This window comes from Salvia hispanica, chromosome 3 (genome assembly GCF_023119035.1).
Source record: "Salvia hispanica cultivar TCC Black 2014 chromosome 3, UniMelb_Shisp_WGS_1.0, whole genome shotgun sequence".
Taxonomy (NCBI): Eukaryota; Viridiplantae; Streptophyta; class Magnoliopsida; order Lamiales; family Lamiaceae; genus Salvia; species Salvia hispanica.
The window spans coordinates 11,531,152-11,553,011 of NC_062967.1; the positions used below are offsets into that span (position 1 = coordinate 11,531,152).

The following is a 21,860-nucleotide window of genomic DNA, read 5'->3' on the forward strand; positions in this document are numbered from 1 at the left end:
CAAGCTTACAAACACAATACACATCAAAGAAATTTAAAACAATTACTCACTCCTAGTTTTCCCAATTCCTTGTATGCTTGACCCCTTCGGTAGAGAGCTTTAGGGTTCATTGCATCATAAGCTAAAACCTGCAGTACAGGAAAGTTATTGTACTAGCTACTGTTCATTGGTTACTCCAGGTCATCAATGCAGGTCACTATAGAATAAGAGTTTATTCGAAAGAAAAGAAGAACATGTACATATTTTTACCAACAAAATACTTTTATCGCATATATGTTTAGCATTTTAGGCCCTACCGCTAGAAATAATTTTTACCCACTGTTTGGAACTCGCCAACAGGTTAAATAATGATAGTAAGAATATATGGATTAACAAAGAAAATGAAAAAAGTTGAATCTATGCTTACCTCTGTACCTTCCCCAATACACTCTTCATACTGCTTGGTTTTCAAGTAACATGACATCATATTAAGAGAGCATGCTAAAAGGATATTCCTCCCCTTTGAAGTAGGAATATCTTTAAGATTTTTCTTCGCCTATATCACCCAAAAACAGTGAAGATTAAAAATTCCAGCTCAAAAAAGAAACTCATGTGCAACCCATAGACATAGATAACAGGCACAAAAACTGAACTTACACGCATATATTTCTCCAGTGCCAATGCGTACTTTCCCTGACTGTGAAGTTCATTTCCCTGAGATTAGATATAAAAAATAAGTGCGACAAAAACTCCAGAAAACAAATTGATTGAATTACTTTTAAAAGTACTATTCACATCCTCCAATTTACTGTTATTCCACATATGTTTATTTAATCAAGGATAGGTGCATGCCACATTTAGGAGGCATTACAAATAAATCAGGGACAAGATTAGCATGTTTCAACTTGGGTAAGAATAACAAGATTATGTTATTTTTTCTGCCAGAAATAATTAATGTATGCACTGAGATCCATCCAGTGTGATGCTTGAAAGGCATTTATTAGAATTAGAAATACATAATATATGGTCAATTGCAATCCCCAACCAAAGATGTTTTTACAAAGAGCGTAACTAAACAAAAGAGTTCTCAATACCAGAATTTTTAAAACTAGAGCTACAAGCTTTGATCAACAATGGCTTCTTCATTTGAAGAAATCATTTCGACAATAATTGAGCAATTGAAATAGCAACTACCCAAAAGTTAGCTAGATTGTACTAAAATGTCACATGCACGCAGTATAATAGGAAATATGTAATCTTTGGTAGAACGACAACAACTCGATACATCTTCCCACTGTCAAAATTACCTGTTTTTTCAGCATCTCGGCTCCATTAATTTCATAAGACACCTGTGCATCCATACGAGCACGCATAGCAGCTAACTCTTCAGGTGAAGCATTTGCCATCTTCTCACTAATCTCGGCCATGTCCTCCGGACGAGCGTTTTTCAACTTCTCAGCAGCATGCTTGAAATCTTGTGTATTCAAATTTTGCATTCCTTCGGTTGCCATCCTCATTAAATCCGGATTGGACATCATCTGCGATAGAATCAAGTTAGCCTCCACCACGAGTCATTGGTAGTAGAATTTAGACAGAAATAGGAGTACATAAAATCCAGTCAACTTTTGCAAATAATGAGCACTAGACTGAAACAGCCGCATGCATCAAATGTAAGCCCAGCGAGATTTTCAGGTTACATGATTGAATAAAATCGAATTACTCCTAGTAAACAACTACACATCAACTAAGCACAAAAGAGGAACCTGCAAATAATCAAAACAAAGAATACACCATTAAAGAGAACCCTACAGCCACGAAGTGCTCTGCAATGAATCCACATAAGACCCTCCACGTTAATTCATTGAATTCCCCGAAAAAGGTGACACAATCCGAAGATCAGATTCAGACCACCGACACCAAAAATCGAATAATTGGGGCAAGTACCTGCTGCTGAATCCGAGCCAAATCAGCTGGTGACATCCGGCTCATCTGCTCCTGAGCCATCCTGATCAATTCGGGATCCATCATTCCGTTGAACATTCTTCCTAAAACCCTGGAACCAAAATCGAGTAATCCGACCCAATAAATTACGCGGAATGGGAGAAATTGAATTGAACTTTGAAGTCGTCGAATTGCGGGGAGATTTGATTTCAAAATTGAAGTAGGAGTGGAATTTGTAATTTTGATCGATTTGGGAATTTCAATCTGGGGATGAATAGATATACAAAATATTTTGAATAAATTAATTGGAAAAAGAAAATAAAGTGGAAAAGTCGGAAATGGTAGGACGCCCACCACGCTAGAACAAAGATGCTTCTTTGAGTCTTTCCTTCTTCCGAATCCGAATCCGGGTCAGGGTCCGAGTCTAGTCTTCATTTCAATTTCTTTATTTTAATAGTCAATCTATTCATATTTTTGTTTTACTCTTATGGACTAAATTTGTATTTAATTTTATTCATTCCCATTCGGTCATACCAATCACTATCAATACATACTTACAAAATTGTGGTGAGATTTTGAATTAATTTTATTTTGGGGATAATTATGGAGTAGTACTATTTAGATTTATCTAAAATTATTTGTATTTTTGAACTGACACTTATAACTAGATATGGCCACGGTTCAAAAATCGCCGGTTCCGATCATCGAATGCTTGAACCGTAACCGGCCCGGATACCGGTTATTCGGTTTCAGTTTAACCGCCAGTTACCGCCGGTTCCGGTTCTAGTTACTAACCGCCGGTTTTTCAGCGGTTCCGGGCCGGTTCCGGTTCTTATTATTTTTTTATATTTTTTTTATTTAAATCTTATAGTTATAACTTTTAAATTCTATAGTAAAATCTAAAGAGACTTTGAAAAAGGTCGAAAACCGCTAGTTTTCTAACCGAACCGCCGGTTTGTGTCAGAAAACCGCCGGTTTGTGTCAGAAAACCGCCGGTTTCTGACAGAAAACTGGCGGTTTCCGACACCTTTTCAGACCCTACGCTGCAACCCTACACCTACGCCTGCAACCCTAGCCTTGAACCGTCGAGAACCGGTGGTTTTGTGTCAGAAACCGGCGGTTTTCCGACACAAACCGGCGGTTTTTCGACCGTTTTCAGCCCTACGCCTACAACCCTAGGAACCTACCGGCGACGACTACATTTTCCCGGTTAACCGGCGGTTCCGAACCGCCGGTTAACCGCCGGTTCCGATTTCATATTTTTTGAACCGGAACCGGAACGAACGGTTCCGGTTCCGACCCACCGGTTGGGAACCGGCGGTTAACCGCCGGTCCGGTTGGGTTTGGCCACCTCTACTTATAACATTGCAAATAGGTACAGGATATTTCAAGTGAAGGTATTCAAAAATGCCTGCATCAGGAGTATTTTTATCTAAAATAATGTTGAAAAAAGTGCCAAGGCAATTGAAACTAGTAAAACGTAAAGTCTAAAGACCGCAAATGATAATTTGCAAATATAGTTACGGCGTGCATTAGTGAAAATATAAAGCTTCATAATGTTCACTTAGAAAATTTGCGTTTCTGTTTGGTTACTTGAGAATTAATAAGCTCCGGTTTAAATTGATACAATGTGCGTATTAGGAAAAGTGGATAAAAATACTACTATTACAAAGTGTAAACTAGACAATGCTGAAACCAATAATCAAGCTATAATATCCAATCCAATGGCAACGAACACAACAACTTAGTGACTTACGTCAGTTAACCTAATCATAACTCTGAGTAATCCTTGGCCAGCCATTAATTATTAATAACCATGTTAACTATTTGAGCTTTAAATCAGTGGACATGTCATCTTGCAATTTGGAATTAATGACCTATATCATATGATAGGAATAAGCACTGCTTTTGAGTCCGCACACATATTATAAAAATACTAATATTAGGTATAGCTTATTTGAATAATCAATTTTGCCATTAAATTTAGGGTTAATACTTAATAGTGTTTAGTAAATTCTAAAGGGTTAATAGTGTTTAGTAAATGACTAAATTCTGATTTGTATCATGAGGTTTAAAATTATAATATTAAATTATGAAGTTTTTATTTTTCTCAATCGTCTCTTTTTATATAGAAAATGTCATCTTTTAGCGAGGTCTAAAACAATATATTTTTCATTAAAATAAGAAAAAGAAGAAGAATAATAAAAGAAACATACTTATTTTAATTAAACACGTTATTTTAAATATCATTAGAAGAAGACATATCGTATATAGATCAGATCATTGAGAAAAATGATAACTTCATGATTTAATATTTTAATATTAAACTACACGGGGCATGCTATACTAGATTTTGACATTTTTCATTATTTGAAAAGGACACTTGTGGGTCCCTTCTATTTCATCGACTATTTTCTTCTCTTTATGAGGGTAAGAGCATCCTCATCCGTACTCTTAGCTAAGAGCACGGAAGTGGGCCCGGACCCACTTTTACTCCTTGTCCTTAGCTAAGAGCACAACACCCACATCCGTGCTCTTAGCTAAGGACAATCTCAAGGGTCCCACCATTCTATTATTCAATTTAAATAAAAACATTTCCACAATATTAAAATGCATTAAAATATCCGAAATACTATTACAAATTACAAAATAATTAAAAATTACATAATTAAAATCCTAAAAATTACACTACTCGTTGCCGAATTTCGCCCAAATGTGATTGATTAGATCTTTTTGTAGCTCAGTGTGGGCTCTTGTATCACGCATTGTGTGTCTTCTTTCCATCCTCTAGTTCACCGTCGTATGCACACCTCGACGTGGGGGAGACCTCGCGGTTGAGCTTCCGGCTTCATCCTCGTCGTAAAAGTTACCCGCCATCGGTCCTTCGTCAGCTATAATCATGTTGTGCAAGATAATGCACGTGTACATGATGTCGGCGATATTCTTAACGTACCAAAGCCGAGAAGGGGACTTCACAATGTTGAATCGGCCTTGAAGGACACCAAAAGCTCTTTCGACGTCTTTCCGAGCAGACTCTTGACGCTGCGCAAAAAGAATCCGTCTCGGCTCTTGTGGATTGCTGAACGACTTCACGAAAGTCGACCACCTTGGGTAGATACCATCGGCGAGATAGTAACCCATGTGGTATGCATTTCCGTTGACGGTGAAGTCGATCGCCGGTGCTACACCATTCAAAACATCATCGAAGAGTGGTGAAGAATATAGCACGTTCAAGTCGTTGTTGGATCCGGCAACACCGAAATATGCATGCCAAATCCATAGGCGGTAGTCGGCGACCGCTTCAAGGATAAGCGTTGGGCCGCCACCTTTGTGGCCGCTTAAGTGTTGTCCCCTCCAAGCAATCGGGCAATTCTTCCACTTCCAATGCATGCAGTCAATGCTGCCTAGCATACTGGGAAAACCGTGGACTATTTCGTGAAGACGAAGCAACCGTTGACAATCGTCGGTGGTGGGTGCCCGAAGGAATTCCTCGCCGAAAGCAGAACGAACGTCGTCGCAAAAACTCTTGAGGCATAGGATTCCAGTTGACTCACCGACATGCAAATACTCGTCGAAGAGGTCAGCCGTTTGCCCAGTAGCAAGTTGTCGGATGGCACAAGTACACTTTTGCAATGCCGTGAGACTTTGCCGACCGGTTGCGTCTGCACCTTCTTGAAAGTATTCAACGCGGATGGACAATGTGTTGACGATACGCATAAACAACCGTTTTGACATGCGAAAACGGCGCCGAAAGTAATCTTCTGGATACCGCGGCTGGTCGAAAAAATAGTCGGCAACGAGCCTTTCATGGGCTCCCTCTCGATCACGAGGGATGTAGCGACGTTTTGCTCTAGTTGGTTGAGGAGGAGGGGCGGGGGTATTGGCGGCGACATAGGCTTCATAGGCGGCATGATATTGTTCATAATATTCTTGTTTTTCGCGCTCCGCTTCCGCAATGAGATTGGTGAAATCCATTTTTGAATTTTTTAGAGAGAGTTTGGGTGAGAGAGGAAGATGTAGATGATTTAGTATGAAAAAGTATGAATAAGAGATAATTTGATGTGAAAAGTGGATGATGAATGTGTGTAAGTGGATGATGAATGTGTGTATTTATAGATGATTTTGGGATAAAAAAAAAAATTCACAAAAATCCAAAAAAAACGTCTATAAACGGCTCTATTTTTTGGGGAATCCAAAAATATATTTTTTTTTATTTTTTGGTATTATTTTGAATTAATTATGAATTTTTTTTAAAAAAAAATAAAAATCGAATTTGCCAATGGCATAGCCGTTGGCCAATAAAAACACGCCACGTATGGCTGCTCAGCGGCACGGACATGCTCTTAGCTAAGAGCAGCGCCGTGCCGCTGGCACGGACGGACGAGCTCCAGCGGCGGACGGACGAGCTCTGTCCAGCGGCATGGACGGACGAGCACCGCTGCGGATGCTCTTAGAGCGTCCACAAGCCGGACACTTTTACGTTTTTTGTCCATAACCACTTTTTATATGTCCACAGCCAAAAAAAAAAAATCCGCAGCAATAGTGGACACTTTTTTTAGCCACATTTCACTTTATAATAAAAACAATTAAAAATTCGAAAAAAAAAAAAAAGGAAATCGGCGACCGCCGCGGCAGTTTCGCCGTGCAATAGATAGTCACGGCCGCCGCCGCTTTTCTCTCTCCTCCCGCTCGTCCTCGGCGCTTTTGGGGCGAAAGCCCTTCCGCCCCACAAAAGCCGTCCACCTCCGGGGCGGACGCTTCCACCACAATAGACAGCCGCAGCTTAGCCGCGATTGGGGCGGCCGCCGCGCAGCCCCTATTGTGGATGCTCTAAATTCCGTTTTGATATTTGAAGCAACCAAAGTCCAAAACTATCGGTTCATATCATTTTGGGATTCATTTTATCAATATTTTCTCAAAATCATTGTTGCATCTTCTGTCTGTCTGACAAAAACAAATATGAACAAATGACCAGAGTAAAATCATACAATCATCCAATAACAGTAATAGAAGAACTAATCTTATCGTTTTATAATCTACAGAAGAATTTGTAATGTTGCTATTTCGAATGATCTTGGCATGAAAAAATCGATTTTATGTGTTTTATCAATTCAAATTGGCGTAATGATCCCTAAAATTGCAAACTTTGAACGAAATTTGGTATATTTCATAAATTGAAACCTATTAGTATCATTTATCATCATTTCCCTTGAGTTCGTATTGAATTTAATTTTCAATTTTCGTGAAACTCGATAATGACTTACCATTCTTCCTAAAACTGTAAACCAATGTCAACAGGGGCTAACTGAACTATCCATCTTAAATTTTATGACAATACCATCCTTGTCCAACAAAGTTAGAAATTTCACTGATCAATGACATTTCCAGACAAGCCAAATTCATATAGATTGAAAAGGAAGTTCATTAACACAGATGTTGAAGCAAAGAGTTCAACTCTACAACTGATGTTTGTAAACTATCAAGAGCTGCCTCCACATTATCCGACACTAAGCATGTGTCGCGCGACATGGCTTCAACCAGTTCTGTCTTTCTTCGTGTTACTTCGTCTTTTGCCATCTGCAAACCTTCTGCTTCTCTTGCTTCTCTCAACAGCTCCTCGTGCACGATTTTGATCTCTTCTTCTCTCAGTTCTGCTTCGAAAACACTCTGATGGTACTCGGCTACTATGCTTTCAAGTTCATGTTTACCACTTTCTTTAACCTCCACAAGCATTTCTTTCTCCCGAAGAGAGTTTTGAAGTTTGAGGTTCATTTCATCAACAACGAGCTTTTCTTTCTGCACTTCAGCTTCAAGCATCTGTATTTCACTCTCCACCTTGGCCAGCTTGCAGTTCATAGCCTCACATTCCTTCCTTACATCGCTCAGCTTTTCTCTGTTGAGTTTCATTTGATTTTGCAGATTCTTCTTCTCTTCCTCAGATTTGAGCAAAGCAGTGGCTTTGCCTGTCACTTGCCAATTTCTGTTAGAGAGGTCATTTGCTGGTTTCTCAACATTATCTATTGCAAAGAGAACTCTCTCACTTTCCAGTTTCTGATTTTCCTCATCCACTTTCTGTTTCAAGTTTTCTCTGATGCTTCTCAGTTCATTCTCAGTTTGTTTCATATTTGAAAGGGCATTTACTAGTTCCCGCCTGGATGTCTGAAGGCTGGCTAACTCCTCTTTTCTTCGACTAAGATGTTGTGTAGAAACCTCCAGTCTTGAACGTGCCATAGCCTCGCGCTGTTCAAAGTAACTCAGTGAAGAAGAGAAGTTCGTCAAAGAGTGCTTCAAGGCCAGCAATTTCTTGTGAGCCAGTTCTTCTCTCTCATGCAGCTTTGATGAGAGTGCTTGTAGGTGTTGACACTCCTGTTGTTTAGCCTGTTTACTGCATTCCAGTTTCCCAATCTGTGTTGCAAGAGTATCAACTTCAATCATTGCTCTCTCAAATGAGCCAAAAATTCTTACTGCTTCAGCAGAGTATGAAAGCTTTTCTCGTGATTCTGCAAGCATCATACCTATTGACCTCAGATCTTCACACACATGCATTGGGAATGTATTAGGTTGGATTCCAGCAGTTGGATTCCCTGGGCTCATGCAATTTGATTCTTCAAATCCCAACATACAACTTTCTTCTTGTTCTTCAAGTTTTCTTGGCTCATCTATTTCCATTTCGTCCTGCTCAATTGGTTCTACAACATAATTCTTCCTGACTTCTTCGAATGACACTGTATTTGCTTCATTTGATTCGTGCAGTGGTGAGTCTATGAAACATAGGTTATGCTCATCTTGCACTTGCACTTCATATAAGCACGATTCTACATCAATGTCCGCATTTACACTATCTGCATTTAGCTCATTGGACTCCACTTCCTTTAGCTCGTGTACATTCTCAAGAAAACCTGAAGCTGCACCAAAACTAAGACGTTGACCTTTATCGACTTCAACAAGCTTTTCTGGAAAGCTATTATCTCCTTCATCATCTGCATGCTTCACCTGGCCAGAAGCAATTACTTTTTTCAGGTCATCTCTCTCTAGCATTGCATTCTCGTATAGACTCAAAAGCTTATCATTTTCTTCATGCATTTCTGTAAGTTGACATTTTAGCTTTTCAAACTCTGCCTCTATCTCCACTCCCCTGGTCTCATCTACTTTAGCAGTGTTATCACTGTGATCTTCTGTGGTATCTTGCCAAGGGATTTCAGAACCATCAGAGCTCTTTGTACGGTTTTCTGCAACTGCCTTTTCATACAGGTCAATCAGTTTATTGTTATCATCAATCAAGACCTTGAGCTTCATCTTCAATTCATCATTTTCTTTGGACAAGAAAATTGCCATTTCATGTGCTTCTGCTTCTCTTTCGCTGGCTGCTCCAATGGCATCAACCATAGTTTTTAGTTCTATTTGATCACTTACACCCACATTCACGAGAGAAGGAACTCTAGGTTCTTGTTTCTGTGCCTCAGCTACTATGGCTTCTTTTGACAATTGCTCGGCCTTGAGCTCTTTAACCAACTCATCAACATTCCTGCCAAATTGTCCATATGTTAAAACGCATAATTATTCAGGTCCATTGCACAGGATGCCTATTTTTGACCTTAAGAAATTCTAAGTTTTCAAATATCTGAATCAGCAGAAGCCATGACCAAATCATTTAAAAAGTTGTGGGGTGTATTAAAAGGTGTCCTTACCTTTCTAACTTTTCTTTCTCACCAACAAGGTAGTCAATTTTTCGGTGAAGTCCGTCAATCTCTGATTGGTTTTGAATGGCCTGATAGAACAAAAAAATGAGTGGACATGATTTAATTTAGGTAAACTAATCATAAATAGGAAGGGGGTTGAGGAAGAAGATAGAGAAGACATATAATAATCTATATATACCTGCATGCGCAAGAACTCATTCTCTTCACTCATTGATGTGCGCCAGGGTGATGCTGATTCCTGCAAAAGAGACAACTTACATAAGTAACAAAATCTCCTGACTAACTTTATTTGAATGCCGTTCAGAAAATTCTAAGAGCTGATCAACTATGTCTATGTGCACGCAATGTGACAGGTGAATAAAAAGTTGTATTTTATAAATATCAATGTAGTTTAGACCCAAACAATGCCTTCAGCTAAAGCAAACTATGATATATTCTTATCCTAATTATTGCACAAAAAATCATAATTGATGAAAAGTGAAACTGATCCGAATTAGTCAAGCATTGTTTGAGCAACGTCTAACAGTGTGCAGATAGAGGAAAGATACATAAGTATATCAGAGAAACCTTCTTGCATTACCTTATTGGAAGTCAAAAAGTTATTAGCATTGGGAGTGCCCAATACTGAATCATTGATTTCGTTCTGTTCCATCAATAAGAGCCATTGTTAGCTTCAAAAGTTTCATATTTTAATAATTATACTTACAAATTCAATTAAAACAAGATAAGCACCTGACTGTTAGTGCAATCCGACTCATGCATAAGTTTCCAATCAAGAGCTTCTCGTAGCTGCAGAAAGCACAAACTCATAAATTGAAACTGGTGATGTGTGCAAACTTCAGATCGAGGAGATTATAAAAAGCTGCAAGACATTACCTCTTTCTCTAGTACTGTAATCTGTTCATGAAGTCTTTCCCGTTCACCTTCCTCACAAAATAACTTTAGTCTGAATATACCAAATATTATACCAGATTTGATTAGCAAATAATAATAAACGGATGCATATACCTAGAAAGAGAAAACACAAATACGAAGCAGCTACTTGAACTGAGGTAGTTATGGCATGTCAACAATATCCCTATCAAACCAAAAAATTGAAGAATAGCTAGCACCGGTTGTACTTCAACTAATACTCCCTCTGTCCCACATTACTTGAGGCGTTTCTTTTCGGCACGAGATTTAAGAAACTTGTATTTAGTGAGTTAAATAAAGTAGAAATGAGAATAAAGTAAGAGAGAGGAGAGAAGGTAAAATAAAAGAAAGAATTACGTGTGATATGACTCAAGTATCTTGGGACAATCCAAATTGGAATACGACCCAAGTAACTTGGGACGGAGGGAGTAGTACAATATACTAAGATTCATTATATAAATCATCACTTTCAAACATGATAGTCGTAAGCAACAAACTGGAAATACTTGCCTTCTGATCTCTTCTTTCAGTCGCAGATTCTCCATAGCAAATCTTGTTACCTCCTGGTTACGGTCTACCTGAGCATGCAAGACCTCTATTACCTTTAAATGCTCTTCTCTTTCTTTGAGCAAGTGAGTCTCAGCCGATATCTTTCCAGAAGCAACAGATTCTAGTCTCTTTATTTGAGCTTCTCGAAATTTCAATCTCATCTTCAGACCTTGAACCTCATCTTCTCTTTGTTTGGCCTGATGATGCAAAAATGGTCATAAACTCAAAAAGGATTACGTACACATTCCTCAAACTGATATCAGAGATTTAGAAGGTGAGTTTCTTTTTTTCCTTTGCATAATCTCAGGTAGTGCAGATGAAGTGAAAATGGATGCAGCAAAAAATTTCCCTATTGCACAAAGAAAATTTGTAACTGTAATTTTCATTTATCATAGTTGACAACATGGTGCTCTTATTAAAGACTAACAAACCAACAAATTTATGCATAGATTGATACGATTTTCCACATTATTAGACTCAACCTTTCTAATCATTATTGTTCCTATAAATATCCTACAGATGCTAAACAAAATTATTTACTTTGGACGGTATGGAAGCAATATACTCCCTCCGTCCCAGATTTGTAGTAACATTTTGCCATAAAAGTCCGTCCCACATTTGGAGTAACATTTAGAATTTACCATATTTACACATAAAATTTTACCCCATTATTCACTAAAATTACACCCAAATGCCATTATCTATATTAAAATAAATCAAAACAAAAATAAAAAAACCAAAAAGTCAAAGAGGGACCCACCTTCAACCAACTCACTTCATTTATTACACACTCCATCATCTCACTTCATTTATTACACACTCCATCATCTCACTCCACTATCTCATTTCATTTATTACACACTCTACCTCTCACTTCATTAATTACACACTCCACCAATTTCTTAAAACCCGTGCCATAACTAAATGTTACTACAAATATGGGACGGAGGGAGTAAACATTTCCATTCACCTTGCTCCTCAATTGTGTTGTGTGAAATAATTGGATACATCAATTCTCATTTTAAAATCCATCAGCATATAATAGATTTTACTAGCAGGCAACATGTTTAAGAAAAATAACAGAGTCACAGACACAATTTACTATTTAGAGAACAATAATATCAACAAAGAAACTTAACATTTTGTGTTTGTCATTTGGAACAGAACTAGAATTGACAGATATGATCATTGGGGTCGGGGAATAAACATGTTGTACATCATTCCTGTATGCTCATATCTTCTTCACAGGTAAGCTTTTAATTTTCTAAATGTCAATACTTTCCCTAGCATTCGTTTAAAAGCTTCCTCGTGGCAAGAATTCAGTCTACTCGTTAAGATCAAATTTATGGGGTATGATAAAATATGGACTGAAAGTGTCAGATGGGAATTACCAGCTGCAGAGCTGCTTGATTTTCTTCTGCCAAGGACTGCAGCGCAGTGTCCTTGTCAATTTCCCTCTGAAGAGCTCCAACAAGAGCAACTTCATACTCCTTTTTCTGAAGCAATAAAGAGGAAATTAAGTTAGAAAGAGAAACCATGCAAAATTCTCATTCTCGTAGTGGAGACATTTCAACCTACATGTGACATCTTTTTCTGTGATACAATTGGACTGGAAAATCCTTGTTGCCCATCCCATTTAAAGGTTCCTGGAGATCCTGGAAATGTTATTGATAGAGCATCTCCATCGTGGCTTTCAGCTCCACCATTTACTAGGCCCCTCAAACGAGATACTTCTTTCTAAAAATTGCATATACCAAAATTACAGGGTACGTACAATACAAAATAGTCATTGCAGGAAATAGAACAAATACAAAGGGATTAAACCTTTTCTAGATTGATATTAAATCATAATCTACATATAGACCTTTGGACATGAAGCGAACTATTGGTTTGTCCGTTTGTGTGTGTGTATGCCAGAGATAATGTGATAACGTCAATTGGTTAAGAAATTTTGTTGTTAATGTTACCTTGAGGTTTTGGTTTTCAATCCTAAGAGCCAGCACATCACCAGAAGCATCTTCATTAACAATAGCCTAGTGTGGTAACAAAATGGAGAATTAGCGAAGGCCAGTATAGTAATAGCAACACTGACACCATAATAAAGAATATAACATCAATGAGCATAATAACAGTTATAGGCTTAAAGGTATACTGCATTAGCAACATCCAAAGACAGCTTTTCATGATCCTCCATCAGTATAAAATTAGCTGATTCTAGTGAGGAAAGCCACTTACATGATTTTTTATAAATTTGGCACGTTGGGCAAACTTTAATGTGCTCAAAGTTTCTAGCGAGCAGCTGCAAGGGGACAGATTTATGTGAATTTGAATTTGTACAGTAACTTAAACGGAGTAGGAACTACTGGGAAAATGAGAATTATAAATTTTGGAGAACAGTAAGTATATCCATACACATTTACACATTTTACTTAATAGTTCAGATCAAGAAAATTGTACCTAGTCGAGGGACTAATGTTTGCAATGATTATTGTCTTTGCATTTCCCCCAAGAGAATCCTGCATAATATTAATCAGAAATAGAAATAAGGCTCATAAGTATCGATACCAAAAAAAATCCAGTTTCACATCGATCAGTGAGCATAATAAATGGATTTTCTGATTATTTTCTCACACACACCAGAACAGCACTTATACGCTGTATATATTTAAACCCAGATATAGCTTCTTCATGATCTGAAAATAGAATCATCAACCTGAAGCAAAAAAGTGAGCTTGGAATCCCTGTAAGGAACATGAGGTGTCCTCCCATTGGATATGCTCACGAGATTCATTATCACGAGTCTGCATATTACATATATATCCATTCTCAGTTTTGTAGCCAATAGGCAAAGCATAAAACTAAGATAGTTCAACATAGCACCAAAAGCAAGCATACCCTAAAGTAGAAAGAGACTTGTTGATATTAGTAGCTTCCTTCAAACGTTCACCTTCTGCACCAGAGCTCTTTTGCCTGTATTTGAAGCAAAGAATGTGAGATCAACATAAAGTTATTTCTGAAGTGCATGATTGACCTCGTCTATAAATTTCACCCTCTCTTTCTCCTACATAGTTTCAGTTTACCTTTCAGATCCGGCTAAATCCACAAGATTAAGACGTGCAAACCGGTGATGAGTCACCCCCTCAGACTCCCACTGGAAGAAAGAATGTGTTAATAGTTCAAATAGAAGTTCGAGGTCACACTTGTACTATCCAAAAAAAAGTTTGGTAAAAAAAGAACAAAGAGTTATTTTTTTTCACCTTACTCTCTATGGCGCATGTGAATACACTATGAGAACGACTACTAGCATGGTTCATGTTTGTTGCAGCTACCTTTCTGTTGACTGAACCCTGAAAGTATAATATTGACAAATGAATCGTAAGAACTTTTAGAATTAGAATGGACATCATGTGCTAGGGTTTATCAGGTGAAAAAATAATTTTAGTCTGCATACGGGACCTTCAAATCCTTCAATCTTATTATTTCATGATCACGATATATTATCTAAACCAAACTCATGGTCTGTGGTTATACTATAAAATATGGAAGCAGTATATCAGTGAAAGCAAATTCAGTTGTCTTGTTCCAGTCATGCATATATGGCCATTTTGTTAATAATGTAACAATCCATATTGCTTCTGCATCTTTCAAGTATTTATAAACAGCATATAATGCTCATTTTTGAAACATGAAAGAAAAATCAAGTCATGAATAAAGGAAATCATACCTGAATGAGTTGTTGGATAACATCACGAGCACTCGTGACTTCTACCTCAGTGACATTTTCTACGTAGATACCTTTATGAGTGTCTTCTCTTATCTGCAAAAACCATGTAACAAGTTCAATCAGCTAAATCATTTGTATTCGCAAGAAAAAAGGACCATGGAGCTCAGAGCCTATCCAATGCAGATTTTGGAAATGAAGAGCATGAAATTGCAGGCTGCCAGAAGATTATAGTTTAACATAGAGTCGATGTTAAATTTTATTTCACAGGTTGAATTGTGAAGTCCATACATGAACCTCAACATGGCTTGCAAGAATCCCATTACAGCAAATTTCTGAGGGCTAGTCCCATAAATCCACATATTTTAAACTGAAGAATGTGGTTTAAAATGCACTTGAATTTCTGACAGTTCTAGAGGTTTGAATTGTTACAAGCACAACTAGTATGGCCTAATTTATCAAATTCTTGGGACCACTGTAGGTGTACTGGTGTGCATTCTTTATCCAAAAAAAATGTTAGTCTCAGCAGGCACCTGTTTCTCAAAATGTGATACAAAGATAGAATAAGTAACAGATACAATCCATACTTAACGTGAAGAATTGTGATTGATACCTGTAAATTAGAAGATAAGGGATCCAAAAGATCAAGAATCTGTTCGTTGTAGATTTCTATGAAGGAACATCTACAAGTAAATTTTATTTTTTCCTCCCTTCGAGCATCTTTATCCTGTGACATATAAAATGACTAAAAGATGAATTTGACTGTGGCATATATGACAGATACAGACAAGTAATAAGCTAGATCAATCAGCATTAGCAAATGAAAGGCAAGAGCTTGCAAAATGAACCTAATTGGGCAACTTTAAGACAATGTTGTTGGCTCTCTCTAGTAGAATCTAACCATAAAATATTATTGAATTTTTTGGCTCCAGAGGTTGATTTCTCGTAGATAAATTTCAATCCAAAAAAGAAGATAATTTTATACAAGAAATATTATGATCATAGGATAACCATACCTTTTGAATCCTGGAGAACAAGTACTCAAAAACTCTCGGTGTCATCCCACAGTTAACACTGTGTCTCCTAGTTCCTCCCTCAATGTCTCCCAGCATTGTATGAGTTTTGCCACTTCCAGTCTATATACATCAAAAGTGAACGGGAAAATAAGGAAAGTTACCTAGTATACAACCATAAGCATTTCCAAAATTATAGAACACTAAGAATGGCAGCAATTAATGTTGGAGATTTGTATGCTATCCTCAAAGCCTACATAAAAGTCCCAATAGTACCAACGGCCAATAATATTAGAATGCTCAAAGACACCGTAAAACTTACTTGTCCATAAGCAAACATGCAGCTGTTATATCCTAGCATGCAATTTTCCACCATTGGAATCCCAGCAACTTTAAACAGCATTTCCTGTTTAAGGAACGCCAACATGAAAATACGAGATATATAAAACCTTATTTAACGAAATCAAACACGCAACAGTGAAAAAAAATACTACCTGGCTAACACTTTCATCTGCAACGATATCAAACGTAAATCGGGATTCTGGATGTCCCGTCCACGTAATTGTCTGGGAGCTATCCTGCCTAACACATCTGTTAGAGCCTTGAACAGATATCTCGGAGCTGCTCAAAGGCCGTAACCGAATAATAACCTGCAAATCACCAAATTGATAGTCACTACATATTTTATCATTGTCAATTTTACATAGACTTCCTAGAGACTTATGCCTGAAATTTTCATAAATCGCACATTACAGTAATCGAATTAAGAGCAAGTAACCGATTCAGCTCAATGCAATATTGTAAACCGAAAGCCTAACCTAATTGATGAAATTAAGAGAAATGTACCTGAACATTGTGGTCCTTCCAAAAATTAGGGTCGAGACCGAACTCGAAACTGCGTGCAGTAGCGGGGGCGGCCGAGGTGGTTTCGCCATCTTCGGATACATAATTATCTCTGCGAGCTGATCTGAGAGTCAGATCTGGAGTGCTGGCGGAGTTCTTCATGACGGGGGTTGCCGATTCGGCCAAGTCAGGGTGGTGAATTTGGCCATAGCCAAAGCGCGACCTAAAAGCAGACATGGCGGATTCGGTGTTGGAGGAGAAGAGCGGCATTTGGAGGTCTCCAGCGAATTTGATGAAGAGAAATGAGTTCGATGAGATAGAGAGAGTGAATAAGAGAGAGAGGAAGTGGAAGAGACCGTTGAAGAGTTTGAAATATTTTGAATTTGAAAGCGTGGAGCCAATATATCGGCTTTGCCCTTCTGGTTGAGATTCGAATATCAGATTTTCATGTATTTATATATGGGTTAATTACAATTTACAACTAATAAACCGACCTTTTACAATTTTTTTTATTTGTATGACAACTTTTATGAAGTACGTGTACCTATCGATTTTTAAATTAGAGGGAATATCTTTTTTTATCCACGAACTTTGCCAAAGTATCATTTTAGGTTCGTAAACTTTGAAAATATCATTTCAGGTCCATCAACTATGAGTTAATATCATTTGAAGTACTTTTTTACTATTTTCAAGTTTTTTTGGACAAAAATACCCTTGATACTTTAAAGGGTATATATTTTTAATAAATTTATCCTATACTCATATTTTTTATAAATATCGTATGGCTCTTGGCGGCTCAAAATGCTTTCTTCACGTATTGTGCTGGAATGAGACGAGATCACGATAATGCAGCGATGTGGCACCACAACTAGAGTATCTCTACTCTATTATTTCACATATTTTATTCTCTCTTGCCCAACACATAAAACAAAACTACATAAAAATGTCAAAAAAAGGAAATGTTTCCCTTAAAATGAGGGAATACACTCTTTTAACCAAAGCATAGAATTGAAACATAGTTTCATTTATCACGTTAAACAATGCAACATCAAATCTTTTACAAAGCTCAAAAAGTAAAAACTCAAATCACACAACAAAGTGATAGAAGAAAGACATAGGAAATAAGTGACTAGAGAGAATTGTGTGCAATGAATTTGTTGATAAGGAGCATTAGTTGCTGAGACGGGTCTGAGAAAGGGTCGATGGTGAAGAAACCATGTTGCTGCCCTTCAAACTCCGCATATTCAATCTTCTTTCCCCATTTCTTTAGCCTATTAGCATACTCCACTGCTCTATCCCGCAGCAGATCGCAGCTCCCAACAATTAACAGAATTGGGCCCAAATCCATTGTTTCAAGATTTGGGCTGCTAGGCCCAAAAGGATTCACTAGTGGATGGTCTGTTGTTTCTCCAACTGGGATTGACAATCTCCAAAACCTATTCACATTGTAAATTTTGAAATGACCATATACTTATAGTAGTGTAAATTACAAAAATAACTATAGATGGATAAATTTAGGTCAATCCCACACTGTTTAAGATCTGAAAAATTAAAAGATGAAAATTTGCAATCATCTCATTCGCCCCCTTTATGACGAAATATGCAATGATAATGATATGGCAAAGCCAATTTTAAATACATCACCCACCACATAAACATATAGTATAACCTTAAAGAAATGAGCTAACAAAGTCATAACACTTCTATATGTTGCAAAATTTTCACTTTTGTGACTTAATTTCCAGATTTTAAAAAGCGTGTGACGGACCAAAATTTAACCATCTATCATGATTTATTTCGCAAGTTGCCGTCATTGTATTAAAAATATAAATCTTGTTTAATTATAAATGTTTCCTTCAATTATTTAGATTCTAAATTTTTAAATTCCTTGAATAGTAAGTTTCAATTATTAAAAAAAACAACAGACCTGTCAATGAGCTCAAGGTTAAGGAATGCATCCTTTGGTCCATTAGCCTCAAACTCAGTCCTCACAGTCCCACCAAAAAATGGAGCCAAATACACATATCCTCTCACTTGGACAGGACCCAGCCACCCTAACTCGGCTCCAACCCGAACGGCTAAGTGGTGCGCAATGTTCCCACCGGCTGAGTCACCCGAGATGAACACGCGGCTGAAGTCCGCCACGTCCGTGAGCCATCTATCCGGCTCCTCAGCCGTGGCTTGGCCCCGGAGCCACTCCAGGGACGAGTAGCCGTCCTCGATGGCCGCAGGGAGCCGGTTCTCGGGGGCCAGCCGATAGTCGGGTGCGACGACTAGGGCCTGGAGCTGGGAAGCCAGCCCGAAGCAGTAGTTCTGGCAATTGGGCCATGTCCGGGAGCCGATGCAGAAGCCGCCGCCGTGGATGTAGTAGAAGATCGGGAGCTTGGGCGAGGACGGGTTAGCCGGCTTGTAGAGGCGGAGCTGGAGGTTGTGCGCGTGGTCGAAGACGACATCCTTCCATAGCACGGAGCCGTCGTCTCGCACATCCACGTGGAAGCTCGGGTTTTCGGAGCGCCATATGGAGCCGTCGCTGTAGACTCGAAGAACGCCGCGGCACTCCTCCACTTCATAGAAAGGAGGAGCGCCTGTGGTGGCGGAGGCAGTGTTTCCCTCACTCATAGATTACACTTCTTCAACTATGATTCTCCCTCTCTCTCACAACTCATTAATAGGCAAAAAATATCACAGATAAATGACAACAGAGCACCAATGCAAGAGTTAGAAAGTGTTTTGGCAGCCGACCAGTTTTGTCATTACCATTATCTTTTAAACATTCATAAATCAACCAACTATGCAAAGGACAAAATCTTCCAACCAACTATGGTCAGGTTAGGTTCCTATTTTGTCACAATTATGAATAATTCTAGGGATACCAAATTTCGGAGATGATTCATTTCAGAACTTTTCTTAAAGTGAGGACAAGTAAATACATTAATATTAGTTATAGACTCAATATTAGTTCGCTGATTCATGAATATCAGTCTTTGACTCAATATATAAGGAACTAATATGTTTTGTGATGCTAACCCATATTAAATGTATCAAAGAACTGATACGATTTTCATTTTTTAGTTTAGAAAAGTTCTCATCGGAACCACCCCCTACCTAATATGTGGCGTCACTTGTTCCAAATGCTACTTAGGTATCATACGCACGATGTCATATAATAAACGCGACGTGTTTGGACTAAAAATTGGGCCATTAAGAGACAAGTGTAAGAAACCATAACTCCAAACAAATGGAATCAACAATGGAGAGTTAGTCTTACATTTTCAAGAGTGGAACAAGAAATAGAATGAGTAAAGAGAGCCTCAAACTCTAACTAGGCGCTATAGTCGCTTCGAATAACCCGATCCTCCACACTTCTTGCAGAGTATCAATCCTGTCAACAAATTTCATCACAAAATTACAAGTAATTTCAGTTTGCATTGACAAAAAAAAAAGAAAAGAGCTTAAATCAATCTTGAAGCTAAAACAGAAACATAAACAGATAATGGAATCAATCCATTAAGTAGTAGGAGTAATACCTGCACCCTTGCACACTTTACAATCTACAAGCCCTGTCTCAACCTTCATCTTACCATCATTGCAGAACACACATTTTGTTCCACCTGCTCATCAATGGTCATCAAACACCAGTATACTATCATAACACACTTAATTAAGGTTAAGGGACGAGCCTCGTTAAAATATATACGACAAAAAGAAGTCCTAAGAAAAACAGGACGGGAAGAAATGGGCCATTCAGTTGCCATGTTTACTTGTGAGTAAAGGCCATGTCTAATCTTATCTTGTGTTCGGTTGCCTGGTATCTAAACAAACTGCCCGTGACAATGTATCTTGGCCCCTATGACTGATTTAATCCTACACAAATTCCATTTTGGTCATATTGTATCTTATTGTTATTTTGTTTAACTAACCGAACGCAACGAAAGTATTTGGAAAATAGAATTACAAATTTGAATCCATCAACATATAGCACAAAAAAAACAATTATGATTGGGGATTTCAGTTGTATATTAAACTGATTATTAAGAGACTAGTGAAAGAGTTGGAAAGAAAGAAATACCATTTCCAGCACATCTTTCACACGGTACAGGATCTCCCTGCATATACAAAAATCTCAGAATTGATCAACAAGCACATAAATTTGTATTCATTTTACTTTGAATTATGTTAGTCATTACTTGAATATAAGAGTGATTGCAAGGCAAAAATGTAAAATTCATTAGTATTATATTTTTCATTTGATAAAAAAGTTGTTAATGTGAATTACCTTGAGACCAAGAAGGAGGGAGAGAGAAATGGCAACCAAAACACTAACAGTGACCAAGAAAGTCTGGGTGTCAACTATAGGCGGCGAGTCGATTCCGGTGAAGAGCAAAATGGGGTTGGTTGAAATGGTGGGGTGATGATGGAATTTGCTCAATTCTGAGAATTTTGAATTACTATATGATAACGCTGGGATTTCTGAGTTTGGGTGATGAGAGGGAAAGAAGAGAGATGAAGGAGGGGAAGAAGAAGGAGACGGTGATGAGAGGGAAAGTGGCGGCGGCGGCGGTGGTGCTGCTGCAGCCATGAAGTGGCTGTCGTTTGGATTGAGATTCTAACATGTGGAGCTCCGAGCTTCGTTTCCATTTTCTTTTCTATTTTCTTTTTTCAACATTTATTTTCATATCTTTTTGAGATTTTATTTATATTTCACCCAACTGTAAAAAAAAATTAATTTAATAGGAGTACTAAAGTAGACAGTTTCTTCATCCCTCCATCTAAAAAATACTCCATATATTCCATTTAAAAATTACTATCTCCGTCCACCAAAATTTATTCCACTTTGACCTGGTACGGGTTTTAAGAAATATAATGGAAAGTGAGTTGAAAAAGTTAGTGGATTGTGGGTCCTACTTTTATATAGTTTTATAATAAAATGTGAGTAGGAATGAGTTAGTGGAAGATGCGGTCCACTACCAAAAATGGTAAAAATGAAATAGGACAAATTTTGGGAAACGGACGAAAATAGAAAAATTGGACAAATTTTCATGGACGGAGGTAGTAAAAGTTTTTCAATTGAAACACTACCAATTATATTAGTTTTACTTTTAACCAATACTACTTATTCATTATAGACTAAAAGTTCAATTTTGGTCTCTTACATTTGCCTTAAAATTCTTTTTATTCTATATATTAAGTTTGTCCTTTTGG

General features: G+C 37.9%; 4 protein-coding genes across 4 annotated transcripts; all 4 read right to left on the minus strand.

Annotated features, from left to right (window-relative positions):
• Window positions 1-23: 23 nt before the first annotated feature.
• LOC125209271 (outer envelope protein 61-like) lies at window positions 24-2,241 on the minus strand. The gene is made up of 5 exons (XM_048108877.1): window positions 1,924-2,241; window positions 1,287-1,517; window positions 637-693; window positions 407-535; window positions 24-128 (listed from the first exon to the last, which is right to left on the minus strand). The coding sequence occupies exons 1-5, from the start codon at window positions 2,017-2,019 to the stop codon at window positions 24-26; spliced, it is 618 nt and encodes a 205-aa protein (XP_047964834.1). The 5' UTR covers window positions 2,020-2,241.
• Window positions 2,242-7,263: 5,022 nt separating this feature from the next.
• LOC125216091 (kinesin-like protein KIN-12E) lies at window positions 7,264-17,010 on the minus strand. Its single transcript, XM_048117711.1, has 22 exons — window positions 16,662-17,010; window positions 16,310-16,465; window positions 16,138-16,221; window positions 15,819-15,938; window positions 15,416-15,529; window positions 14,806-14,898; window positions 14,339-14,428; window positions 14,162-14,232; window positions 13,977-14,051; window positions 13,795-13,882; window positions 13,539-13,597; window positions 13,317-13,380; window positions 13,049-13,114; window positions 12,660-12,818; window positions 12,473-12,577; window positions 11,043-11,278; window positions 10,497-10,566; window positions 10,353-10,409; window positions 10,201-10,263; window positions 9,799-9,858; window positions 9,609-9,688; window positions 7,264-9,445 (listed from the first exon to the last, which is right to left on the minus strand). The coding sequence occupies exons 1-22, from the start codon at window positions 16,926-16,928 to the stop codon at window positions 7,345-7,347; spliced, it is 4,278 nt and encodes a 1,425-aa protein (XP_047973668.1). The 5' UTR covers window positions 16,929-17,010; the 3' UTR covers window positions 7,264-7,344.
• Window positions 17,011-17,663: 653 nt separating this feature from the next.
• Window positions 17,664-19,749, minus strand: LOC125214953 (probable carboxylesterase 15). Its single transcript, XM_048116209.1, has 2 exons — window positions 18,586-19,749; window positions 17,664-18,094 (listed from the first exon to the last, which is right to left on the minus strand). The coding sequence occupies exons 1-2, from the start codon at window positions 19,275-19,277 to the stop codon at window positions 17,788-17,790; spliced, it is 999 nt and encodes a 332-aa protein (XP_047972166.1). The 5' UTR covers window positions 19,278-19,749; the 3' UTR covers window positions 17,664-17,787.
• Window positions 19,750-19,873: 124 nt separating this feature from the next.
• LOC125214954 (protein SPA, chloroplastic) lies at window positions 19,874-21,296 on the minus strand. Its single transcript, XM_048116210.1, has 4 exons — window positions 20,935-21,296; window positions 20,728-20,764; window positions 20,186-20,269; window positions 19,874-20,040 (listed from the first exon to the last, which is right to left on the minus strand). The coding sequence occupies exons 1-4, from the start codon at window positions 21,235-21,237 to the stop codon at window positions 19,988-19,990; spliced, it is 477 nt and encodes a 158-aa protein (XP_047972167.1). The 5' UTR covers window positions 21,238-21,296; the 3' UTR covers window positions 19,874-19,987.
• Window positions 21,297-21,860: the final 564 nt, after the last annotated feature.